This window comes from Saimiri boliviensis, chromosome 21 (assembly GCF_048565385.1).
Source record: "Saimiri boliviensis isolate mSaiBol1 chromosome 21, mSaiBol1.pri, whole genome shotgun sequence".
NCBI lineage: Eukaryota > Metazoa > Chordata > Mammalia > Primates > Cebidae > Saimiri > Saimiri boliviensis.
The window spans coordinates 32,442,432-32,455,511 of NC_133469.1; the positions used below are offsets into that span (position 1 = coordinate 32,442,432).

Consider the following 13,080-nt stretch of genomic DNA (forward strand, 5'->3'; position numbering starts at 1 on the left):
GGCTTTTTGCCCTTTTCATTTTGCAGTGACCCCACATGATTACCAACCCCCCGGTTTTAAAGAAGGGGTGGATTCACAGTTCCTGCTGTTTGACAGGGAGCCTATCAACCTGCAAGTCGGATTTGTCTCCACTGGCTTTCATAGGATGAAAGTAAAAGTCATAACAGAGGCTACCAAAGTGACAGATTTGAAGAACAATCTGTTTCAGGAGAACAGCACTGCTGAGATCGCCCATCAGGGTCTAGACTGTGATGAGGAAGAATGCAATGACCATGTAAGGCAAAGCTTTAGTAATTTTCTATTGTGTCAGTTAAACACAATTGATATTTTTCAGTTTCTACCCAGGGCATGTCTACACATGTAGTGTGCCAACTATAAAAACTGAAACGAGGCTGGGCACAGTGGCTCACACCTGTAATCTCAGCATTTTGGGAGTCTAAGGCAGGCAGATCACGAGGTCAGGAGATCAAGACCATTGTGGCCAACATGGTGAAACCCCCTCTCTACTAAAATACAAAAAAAAAAAAAAAATTAACTGGGCATGGTGGGACGCACTTGTAGTCCCACCTACTTGGGAGGCTGAGGCAGGGGAATCACTTGAACCGAGGAGGCAGAGGTTGCAGTGAGCTGAGATCATGCCACAGCACTACAACCTGGCGACAGAGCAAGACTCCATCCCCTCCCCCCCCCACCAAAAAAAGAAAAGAAACAAGACTAGCCTCTAACGTTAAATAGTTTTTAGTCTAAAACAGTTTAATCTTCTAAAAGGAAATGTACTTTATTAGAAGAAATTGTAACTAGAATAAAAAAGATTTTCTAATATATTTATTTTATTAACAATATAAATTTAGAAAATTTGAGGTTTTCTTTTCTACATTTATAAATGACATATTTTTAGTATTGAAAAATATTCTTGGTATTTATTCATACTCATTGGAAATATAAATCAGTTCTTAATATTGGGATAATTGGATGGGAGAAGTTGGGGAAGATAAATTTTATGGATAAACCCAAGTCAGAGTAAAAACAAGTAATAATCAACTTCTGGTTATGTAGAGGGAGACAAGCTTTGGGTCTAAATCACTGGGGTTAGTCAGGTGGTTGGTGGGGTTGGAGCCAGTGGAGCCAAACTGTCAGGTCTCTGAGCTCTTTATCCTCCCTTTTCCACCAATAAAGACTTGGAGTTAGATTCTTTCTAGGGTCCCATTATGCCCTATCTAACTCCATACCCTTAACTGGCTGTTGTCTAGATAATAATGTTAACTGATACCGACATTGTGCTAAAAGAGTTCCAAGTTAGAGGGAAAAAATTTCAGTAGGAAGGGATGCTATAAGATCTTTTCAGGAGGTATTTTAAGATTAGTATGATAACTTGTTTGCTTAAGATAATTTGTCTTACTCAAAGATAGATGACTGTACTAGCTAACTTCTGAAGGTTCCTTCTAGTTTTAACTCTGTATTATGTTTAATACATTAAAAAGAGGTTCTAGTTGTTCTAGTTTTAATTCCATTAATATAAATAATATAGCCAAACAAGCAACAGGTTGCTTTTCATTTTTAGTGCTTTCTCGACGTTAAACATAAAAATGTCTTTGGATTTTGTTGCAATTTTCCTCTTCCAATTTTACTCAAGGAAGATACAGCTAACATAGAAAGGGTAAAAAATGAAGGCTAAGAAAAGAATGTTTCAGCAATTTTTGTTGTTGTTGTTGTTTTTGAGACAGGGTCTCATTCTGTTGCCCAGGCTGAAGTACAGTGGCACAACCATGGCTCACTGGTGCCTCAACTTATCAAGCAGTCCTCCTACCTCAGCCTCTTGAGTAGCTGGGACTATAGGCATATACCACCACATCCAGCTAATTTTTTATTTTTAAATTTTTTGTAGAGACAAGGGTCTCATTCACTGTGTTGCCAGGGCTGGTTTCAAACTCCTGGGCTCAAGCAATCCTTCCACTTGGGCTTCCCAAAGTACTGGGATTATAGGTATGAGCCACCACGCTGGGCCTCAGCTAGGTTTTTATTTGTATTTTATTTTTTTGAGACAGAGTCTTGCTCTGTTGTCCAGGCTAACGTGCTGGAGTGTAGTAGTCAATCACAGCTCACTGTAGCCTTGACCTTCTAAGCCCAAGTGATCCTTTCACCTCGGCCTGCAGAGTAGCTGTGACCATAGTTGTATGCCACCACACTGAGCTAATTTTTTATTTTTTTGTAGAGACAGGGTCTCCCTCTGTTGCCCAGGCTGATCTTGAGCTCTTGGGTTTGAGTGATCCTCCTGCCTTGGCCTTTCAAAGTGAATTACTCCAAACCTGGTTAGATTTTTATCTTTTAATTAAGAATTTCTTTCTTTTTTTACCAAATGAAAGCAGGACAGACAAAGAATGCATAGTTCAACTGACAGATTAAATAAGAAATGTGATAATCCTTTCCAAGCATACTTTTAGTTGGAATTATATGTACAAGGATCTGGACTTTGTGGTAAACTCAGTTGATTGAAGTTCCTCTCTCAGCCAGCCAAACATATGGGAGAATTTAGTAAGTCTAGTGAAGTGGTCACTGTCACTTTACCTCTAAGGATTCCTTTTTTTTCTTAATGGAATACATGGAAAACACACACACACACACACACACACACACACACATTCATACATGTGTATACATATGTAGAACCTTTATTTCTTTAAAAATTTCATTTTGAGATATACCATGCATATAGTAGAGTACATAAAAATAATATGTACAGTTTAAAGAATAATGAGAACCTCCATATATCCTCCATTTAGGTCAAGATGTAGAACATTGCTACTACCTTAGAAACCACCATGTACCCCTTCCTCATTGCACACCCCCAAGGTAACCCCTCTCCTGATCTTCATGATTACCTTTCCCTTGTTCTTCTTTATAGTTTTGCCATGGATGAATACATCTACTCATTTTAAATTTTTATATCAAAGTAATCATATTCTGGGTATTCTTCTATGAGTTTCTTCTTTTGCTTGAACCTCAAAATTGAGATTTAGCCGTTGTGTGTAGTTGTTTTCTTTCGTTTTCACCGCTGTATTCTACTCTTGATAGACACTTGATAGACATTCTTTTTCATTGTTATAAACATTCATGTGCATACCTCCCATATACCTGTCAAAGAGGTCTCTTGGGAATGTATGAAATAGTTCTAGGCTTGTGTATTTTCAACTTTATTAGGTAATGCAAAACTGTTTTCCAAAGTGATCTTACCAACTTAACCCACTACCAACAGTGGAAGAGTGAGCCCTACATTCTTGCCAACACTTATTGTCAGAGTGTATGTTTTCTGCCAGTCTGCTAGATATGAAATGGTAATGCCTCATGATGTTAATTTGAATTTTCCTGATTATTTGTATGTTTGTGCGTCTTTTCTTTGGCCAGCCTATTTTTCTCATATTAAATAGCTGTTCATGTCTTTCATGCATTTGTCTATCTTTTCCTCAGTGGTTTAAAAAATATGTGCTTAGTAATAATTCTTTTTCACTCATTTATGTTGCAGTACTTTTTTTTCATGTTTGTGGCTCATCTTTTTACTTTCTTTAAGAAGTCTTTTGATAAACATAAGTTTTAAATTTTAATATAGTCTAATCTTTTCCTTTAATATGTGCATTTGGAGATCCTTAAGGAATTCTCTATCTGAAGTCATTAATAATATTCTCATATTTTATTCTAAAAGTTTTAAAGTTTTTCTTTTTACATTTAGGTTTTTAATCCACTTAAAGTTTATTTTTGTTTATGGAATGAAATAGACCAGACCTCCTTAACATTTTTAAATTCAAGTACAATAAACATACAGTAAAAAATGTATATAATAATTATACAGCTCAATAAATATTCACAAGCTGAATACTAGAGCTGAGATGAGGGTAATATAAGCAAGGTGCCTAGAGAACATATTTAAAGGAAAATCTCAGGTGCCAAGAGTAAAGGCCTTCTTAAATTTTGCCCCCTGGACATCTTGCTTGCTTTGTCTTGGTCACAGCCCTCCTGAATAAACATGTGAAAGAAGCGGTCACATCAAGAAACAGAATTCTACTGGGCCCCGAGAAACCCCCAGTTTTACTTTACAGCCACTATTCTACTCAACAAGACTATTGCTATCCTGACTTCTATTTGCATAGATTAGTTTCTCCTATTTATTGAATAGACATTGAATCATAGAGTATTTTTACATGTTCTTGTAGACCATGCTGACAATTTATTCATTCTATTGTTGGTGTACATCTGGATAATTTCTGATTTTTGTGTATGATTGATAAAAATATTTTGAATATTCTGGAACATGTTTTTTAGTGAAATAACTACACATTTCGGTGGGAATAGAACTACTAGGAGTAGAATTGCCAGGTCAAAGAGTATGTGTATATTTAGTTTTAATAGGTAGAGCAAAATAGTTTCCAAAGTAGTTGTGCCAATTTATACTCCCATCAGCAATGTATGAGTTGTGGTTGCTTTACTTTCTCACTAATCCTTGGCATTTTCCATTATTAAAATTTTAGCCGTTTTGGTAGGTGTGCAGTGGTATGTCATTGTGGTTTTAATTTGCATTTCCCTGATGACTAATGAAGAGGAACACCTTTTTATATGTTTACTGGCCAAGTTGAATATCTTCTTTTGTGAAATATCTGTTCTAATTGTTTGCCCCTCCCTTGCCTTTTTTTTCCCTCTTGGATTGTCTTTCATTCTTACTGATTTGCAGGAGCTCTGCAAATATGTTCAGCATATAAGTACTTTGTTAGATACATGTAATTATGAATGTCTTCTTCAACTTTATGAGTTGCCTTCTCAATGAAGTGTTTTGTGAACAGTTCTTAATTTTAATATATTCTAATTTATCAATCTTTTCGGCTGTATTCAGAAGTCTTTGGTACTGCTCGAGACATTTTTATTTACTTCAAAATTTATAGAGATGTACTTTATGTTTTTTCTAAAAAAGGGAAATAATTACAGAAACAGAAGACAGACTTTTAAAATTATAAAAACCTCCATGAATAACTTCATACCAAAAAATATGAATACCTGGTCTTTCTCTCCTCTACCTTCAGGTATTCATATATTTTGGTATGAAATTATTAGTGGAAGTCTCATAATTTTTAAAACATCTTCTATTTCTGTAGTTATTTACCTTTTTTCATATCTGGTGCTGTTCATTTGTGTGTCATATATTTTTCTTTTGTTTGCCAAAAATTAGCATTTTTTAATTAGTCTTTTCAAAAAGTCATCTTTTGGTTGTGCTGATCACTTCTATTGCTTTTTTTTTTTTCCATTTCATTTACAAGTAATCCTCCCACCTCAGCCTCCCAAGTAGCTGTGACTATAAATGGGTGCCACCACACCTGGCTAATTTTTGTACTTTTTGTAGAGACAGGATTTCACCATGTTGCCCAGGCTGGTTTCGAACTCCTGAGCTCAAGCCATTTGCTGGCCTTGGCCTCCTAAAGTGCTGGGATTATAGGCGTGAACCACCATGCCTGGCCCATCTTTGTCTTTTTCTATTTCTCTGGTTTGGTTTGTCTTTCTGACTCCAAATTGAACTTACCATAAATGTATAGACATGGGTATCCTACAGGTACCTTAGATTCAACATCTTCAAATGGAATTTTAACTCCTGACCAAACATGCACTTCCTCATCGTAGGTTCATTATCTTGTATTGCACCATCACTTTTCTAACCAATCTGACCAGGAATGGGTTCAACTCCTATTTCTCCTCACTTCCTACATTCTTTTGATACACCATTTCCGTGTGCTTTGCCTCTGATGTATTTATCAAATCTGGCACTGTTACCACTGTTCTGATTAAGGCTGTCATCATTGCTTTTTTGGTGAATGATAGCTGAGTCTTCCAACTGGGTCTCCTTGATATTATCATTGTCTCTCCAGTCTGTCTTCCAGAGTGTCAGGGAATGAGGCACTCAAATATTTTAAGTTGATTTATTTAGTGTAATTGCAAAGGGCAGAACAAGAACCAGTAGATGAAACTTATATTGATTTTGGCTCAATAGAAGGAAAAATTTTCTCTTTAAAATTTTTAAAGCAATATCATTATAACATTAATTTAAAAAGCAATGAAAATCTGCTCTCCCACCATCCTATCAGTAGTGTTTTTATTTTTATATGTCCCATCTTCTCCAGTATTTTTTCATTGATTTATGTATTTGTATATGGTTTTAATCATGTTATATGTGAATTTTTTTCTTTCTTTTTATTGTAAATTTATTTTTATACTTAACATTATTGATTTTGTAAATATGATCCACCTTAATCTTTATATTTTTAATTTTAATGATTTCTTGTTTTTTTTAGGCATACTACTATTTCCCTACTTTGAAACATTTAGGCTAATTCCTGATTTTGCTATTATAAAGTGTTGTAATAAATACCTTTGTACATGTGAAAGCATTTTAAATTTTTTTCTGTGAATATAGTATCAGGAGAGAAATTTACAGAGCTTAAACATTTGTATGGCTCTCAAATGAGTAGTACCAAATTATTTCCCAGAAGCTGCCAGGTTCTCCACCTCCTCAGGGTTGATTTTCTAACAATGATAACTACTTAAACCTGGTTGCCTTGTGAAGGTGTGAGCTCCAGTGTCACAAGCTGTGCTCAAGTGCAGATATACACATGTGTTCAAGATAGAGTAGATGATTATTTCTAGGGTGTTGCAAAAGTAAAATCATGATTTAGAGGGAAGGTTGAACTAGATTGATTTCTGAGATAACTTTCATGCTAGGATTCTCTGGGATATTTTTTGAATTCCTTTTAAGAGAATAATGCCCTGCTAAGCACTGTGAGGAAAACAAAGACATATATAGCCTCTGCCCTTTAGAATTGTGGCTGAAGAGATAATACTTACATCATGTAATAAAAAGATCATACTAGAGAATGTATGAATGATAGAATTAATATTAACAATTTCGAGCACTGTTCTCAGAGTTTTACATATATTATCACCTTCATTCTTCCTAGCTATTTTATAAAGTAGATACTATTGTTACCTTCATTTTACAAATGAGGAAACTGAGCCAGAGAAATTAGCCCAAGACTCCATACATAGTGAATATGTAACAGAGACAGAATTCAAACCCAGGCAGTTGAACTCCAGAGTACTAGGGTTACAGAAAAAAGGATAAATTGGTACTGTGTGGGAAAGTTTCATTAAGTTGGTGATCTTTTTTTTTTTTTCTTTCTTTCTTTTTTTTGAGATGCAGTCTCACTATGTTGCCCAGACTGGTCTTGAACTCCTGGGCTCAAGAAATCCTTCCATCTCAGCCTCCAAGTAGCTGAGATTATAGGCATGTGCCACCATGCCTCGCTTGATTTGGTGATTTTGTGGATGAATCATATTTTGATTGGCAGGGATCAAGGCAGAGGACATTCTAGGCAAGTTGGAAAGTCCAGTATGGTAGCGCAGAAATTCTCTCTCTATGACTTAGAATTACAATGCTGAATGTTCCACACCTTTCCTGTATCCTACATGGCTTTGCTGAACTTTTTTTACTCTTGGTAACCTCTAACGCAAAGATTTTTTAAAACTTTAAAAAAATTTATAATTTAAATTTTATTTAAAATTAAAATAGAAAGTTAAATCTTGATCAAACAAACTGCTTTTCTATTGATGATCTATAGTAAAGAAGTAATTTAACACAATCATCTTGTGAGACTGTTAAAAATAAAAAGATTTTAATACAATTTTCTTTTTCAGGTTATTTCTTATTTAAGTCACAGAAAGGCAAACATAACAGGGTTTCTACTAATAGTTGAAGTTATTCAGTAATTGTACTATTCACTTTCTGGTGTGATTCTTAAGATCCAAGGAATAATGTGAAAGCGAGATTATAATTTGGCAATGGATTCAGAATTGATAAAAGCACACATGCTTGAAACTTAAGAATTCTTAAATTATAAGAACTCTAAAAACCTAACTCCACTTGAAAAATAGAACATGAAATTGTCCAGGGAATCTCAGGACAATACAGGGTTCTGTAAAACTGCTTGAAAAACCCTGTCCTAAATGCCTAAATGTGCCCTTATCAATTAATCTCCCCCCCCCCCACCCCACCAACCCCGAAACACTTTCAGGACAGGACTTTATTCTTTTCTTTTTTTGGAGTTAGGGTCTCACTCTGTCACCCAGGCTGGAGTGCAGGGGTGCGATCTTGGCTCTATGTAATCTCTCTCTGACTCCTGGGATTAAGCCATTCCCCCACTTCAGCCTCCCGAGGTGTGCACCACCATGTCTGGCTAATTTTTATGTGTTTTATAGAGATAGGGTTTCACCATGTTGCCCAGACTGGTCTCCAACTCCTGAGCTCAAGCAACCCACCTTCTCCCACCTCCACGTCACTAAGTACTAGGATTACAGGCAAGAGCCATCATGCCTGGTCAGGTCTTCCTTCCTAAAAGGGGTGTTTTGGGCCTAAGGTGTAGCTAGTAAGGCTACACAAACACAAAGGTACCTCACATAAATCTGGGAAGTTGGTTTGTTTTCTCCCTGTTGTAGTCAACTGGACAGATAGCAGTAGACATGCACACTGAAGACAACTTCCCCTAAAGACTCTTAGACAGGCTTCCTCAAAGAACTAACCTATATGGTGCTAATCAACATATGTTCTGTAATTTGTTGTAGAATCTTACTTCAATATATGCCAAGTTTAAATGCTGAGGGAAAAGTACTTCTTTTCAGTAGAGATAGTTAACCCAGTCTCCTTAAAAATCTCTAGTAATTACTTACAGAGACAGCAATAAAAAGGTGGAGGGCTAATGCTGGGCAGTAATTACTTACAGAGACAGTAATAAAAAGATGAGGGCTAATGTTTGGAGACTAATTGTTCCAATTTATTAAGTCATTATAGTTCTTTGAAAATTAATGTTTTAACCATATTTTTAGGAAGGGGTCTACTATAATTTTCTGAAATACTTATGTGTCTTTATACCTCCAAATACAGTCGCTAGACACTCTCTACAGCAGGCGTCCCCAAACTACGGCCCGCAGGCCGCATGTGGCCCCCTGAGGCCATTTATCTGGCCCTCCACCACACTTCAGGAAGGGGCACCTCTTTCATTGGTGGTCAGTGAGAGGAGCACAGTATGTGGCAGCCCTCCAACGGTCTGAGGGACAGTGAACTGGCCCCCTGTGTAAAAAGTTAGGGGACGCCTGCTCTACAGCTTTTCTACTAGGCCTTTCTTTTGCAACTAGAAATCTTGATCCAGAATAGTATTTTTTTCATCTGTAACATATTAATTTCACTGAAGCATAAATAATTCATACAAATGATGTTTTTTTGAGAATCAGCTGAAGGCAAAAAATACTGTTTTTTTTATAAGAGCCATAAGTATTTTTAAAGTTTATTCAATCATTTATCATTTTAGTTACAATGAATGGTTTGCTTTCTAAGCATATTCCAAACATATGCACTCCATTTCACTATTTTCTAAGTGTAATAAAAATGGTTTGCATTTTGCCTGGATTTCTGCATCTTATTTCAATTTAAAAGTAATGTTTTGTTTTGTTTTTCAGACAGAGTCTCGCTGTGTTGGCCAGGCTGGAGTGCAGTGGCACGATCTCCGCTCACTGCAACCTCCTGGGTTCAAGCAATTATCCTGCTTCAGCCTCCAAAGTAGCTGGGACTACAGGCACCTGCTACCATGCCCAGCTAATTTTTTTGTTTTGTTTTGTTTTTTTATTAGAGACAGGGTTTCACTATGTTGGCCAGGCTGGTCTTGAACTCCTCCTGACCTTGTGATCACCCCACCTTGGCCTCCCAGAGTGGTGGCATTACAGGCGTGAGCACCATGCCTGACCAAAATAATGTTTTATGATAGCTTTTTTCTTTTCGATGAATTCCACCAAAGAATTTACAAATTATAACAATATGTAGTTTACCTAATGTATTTTTTTCCTCCATGAAGCTCATTTCTCACTCTTTTGTGCCAACACAATTAAAGTGCAAATGATTTATTCTTAAGAAATTAAAATGTAAAGTACATTGTTTCCAAGGTAAATGGTAACATTTAAGTATGGACTAGAAAGATATTTTTCTGAATTCCTTAGAATTGCTTTGTATTCCAAATAGTAGATTAAAACAAGGGCCTTTTCATTCAGAACCTATTTTCTCCTACTAAGCTCTGAACTGAAGTTTTGTATTTTTTGAGGTATAATCTGATGATTTTCATAGCATCACATCTCCTGAAGCATATATGCCTTCTTTGATATAACCTAGTGTTGGCAAGAATATCTCCGATTCTTGGAAGTGGGATTGATTATTGGAAGCACTGGAAGAGGCACATTATTTACAGAAAATATCCAGCCTTAAAAACTACACATCAGGCTGGGTACAGTGGCTCATGCTGTAATCCCAGCACTTTAGGAGGCTGAGGTGGGCAGATCACTTGAAGTCAGGAGTTCGAGACCAGCCTGGCCCACATTGTGAAACCCTGTCTCTACTAAAAACACAAAAATTAGCTGCACACGGTGGTGCGTGCCTGTACTCCCAGCTACTCAGAAGTCTGAGGCACAAGAATTACTTGAACCTAGGGATTACAGGCAAGAGCCACCATGCCTGGTCAGGTCTTCCTTCCTAAGGAAGGAAGGTTGCAATGAGCCGAGATTGCACCACTGCATTCCAGCCTGGGTAACAGAGTGAGACTCGTCTCAAAAAAAAAACCAACAACAAAAAAACACACACATCGTTCTTTCTTCTTCATGAGACTGTAGTCCTTTTCATTAAGTTTCCTTTTGTCAAATAGAAAATTCTTTTCAATTAATTTTTCTGTTTTGCATTCTAGAATGTAACTGTTATCCTCTGTTAACTGTGCAAAGAGAAATGAAAGTTGGTTGACTTTCCCATCAGTCTTATAAGTCATTTCTTTTTTGTATGAATCATTCTATAACATATCAGACAATTATTTCCTTCCTTTTGTGAGTTGGAAGAGCCACACTGGTTATCTGTATATGTTTCATTTACATTAAAAAAGTATATTGATATGTATTATAGCAGAAAAAAAGTCAGGCATAGTGACTAATCTTAGAAATGCTTTGGATGTTATGATTAATAAGTCCTAGCATTAAAATAATTAAATTTTATTCACAGAAGAGTAAGACAGAATATTCCATTTGGTTAAAAAAGAGATGCCCGTAATAATACAATGTTATCATTGCACCAAAATCAATGAAATACTAGATTTCATTTAAATTCAAATGTTTTTCATAGTGACTTTATTGAGATTTTATTCAATTGCACATTGGAAAAAAGTATAATAATAATGTTACCCAATTTCCTATGACTATATTCAGTTGGCTGATTTTTCTAATATCAGTATGTGTTTTAAAGTTTTCTATTTGATGCTAAATTGTCTGTTGGTACACAGATGAGATTATGCTTGTAAAAAAATCCAGGCATCATAAGGGGAGTAATTCTTTTAGCATTTATATTAGGATCAAAATTGAGAGTTAAGACTTTAGAAGACCATTGTCCTAACAATGGTAAAGTTAGAAACACAATTGGCCCTTTGTATTTGTGGGTTCTGCATTAGTGAATTCAACCAACGTGGGTTTAAAAAAGAAAAAGGATGGTTGGGTCTGTACTGAACATGTACAGGCTTTTATTCTTGTCCCCCATTATTCTCTAAGCAGTACAGTATAACTATTTATGTAGCATTTATGTTGTATAGGGCATTATAAATAATCTAGAGATAATTTAATGTATATGGGAAGATGTACATATGATGTACATATGATATGCCAATACTGTACCATTTTATATAGGGGACTTGAGCATCCATAGATTTCATGCCTGTGGTTGTGGAGTATGTGTGCCCTGGAACCAATTCCTCATGGATACAGAGGGACAACTATATACTTTATGAGCCATTACCTAGGTGTGCTTTTTTCTGCACAATGGAGGGCTCTTTCTGCTTTGATAACCAAAGTTAGAACAAACAAACGTTATCACTTAGGGTATCGTTTTGACATTTAAACAAGGCTACATGAAGCTCCTTGTGAAGAAGGTTTAAAAGAATGTTGTACTGGGGCTGGGTATGGTGGCTCAAGCCTGTAATCCCTGCACTTTGGGAGGCCAAGGCAGGCAGATCACCTGAGATCAGGAGTTCAAAACCAGCCTGGCCAACATGGTGAAACCCTGTCTCTACCAAAAATACAAAAAATTAGCCACGCATTGTGGTGGATGCTTTTAATCCCAGCTACTGGGAAACTGGAATCACTTTAACCCAGGGAGGGGAATCACTTTAACCCAGGACATGGAGGTTGCAGTGAGCCGAGATCACGTCATTGCACTCTAGCTTGGGTGACAGAGCAAGGCTCTGTCATCAAAAATTAAAAAAAGGTTTTACTATATTCTAATCAACAATAGGTTATCAGCATTTATTCAGTCAATAAATTTATATTGAGGTCTACTATGCTTGAGTCATCATAGGAGGGTAGTGTACATAAAGATGAATAGGCCAAATCCCTGATTCAAAAATTGATTAGAGGAAGTGAAACAAACAAATAGCTGTTTATTATATAATAATAATAACCACCACTTATTAAGTGCCCACAAAAGGCTGTGTATATATATGACCCTAATTATTCCCAACAACTTTGCATGATATTTTATAGCTGAAGAAACAGAAGTTCAAAGACATTAAGTAGCATGTCCAAGATTGCCCAACTAGAGAGCATCAAAATCAGTATTTCAGTCTAGGTCTTTCTGGCTCCAAAACTCATACTCAATTTGTTAAATCATATATTCACCCATGTAGGGGAGAGTGTATAAAATCTCAGAAGAGAGGTAAGAGCCGTATATTAGAATGACCAGATTCCACTTTCACTCATGAAGGAATAATGTAAGAGTTACCCTCTTGCTGTCAACAACTAGAAAACTGGGTAAAATATATGAAGCAACTGTTTTCAGACATTAGACAACAGGCATGCGGTAATGGAATCCTTGACAGAAGAAAAGTGAGACAAGCCTTAAAATTAAAAAAACACTCAGCAGTATGTATGAATATATGTATATATGTATATGTGTGTGTGTGTGTGTGTGTGTGTGTGTGTGTG

The 13,080-nt window shown here is 36.3% G+C and overlaps 1 protein-coding gene across 3 annotated transcripts in view; it reads left to right on the forward strand.

The window, feature by feature from the left end:
• Nucleotides 1-13,080, forward strand: part of HORMAD2 (HORMA domain containing 2) — a 92,866-nt gene that overhangs the window by 46,220 nt on the left and 33,566 nt on the right. For all 3 annotated transcript variants that reach the window (XM_003938458.3, XM_074391164.1, XM_074391163.1), the window contains exon 10: nucleotides 27-274. In XM_003938458.3, coding sequence (XP_003938507.1) covers nucleotides 27-274 — 248 coding nt within the window. The remainder of the gene's footprint in view (nucleotides 1-26; nucleotides 275-13,080) is intronic.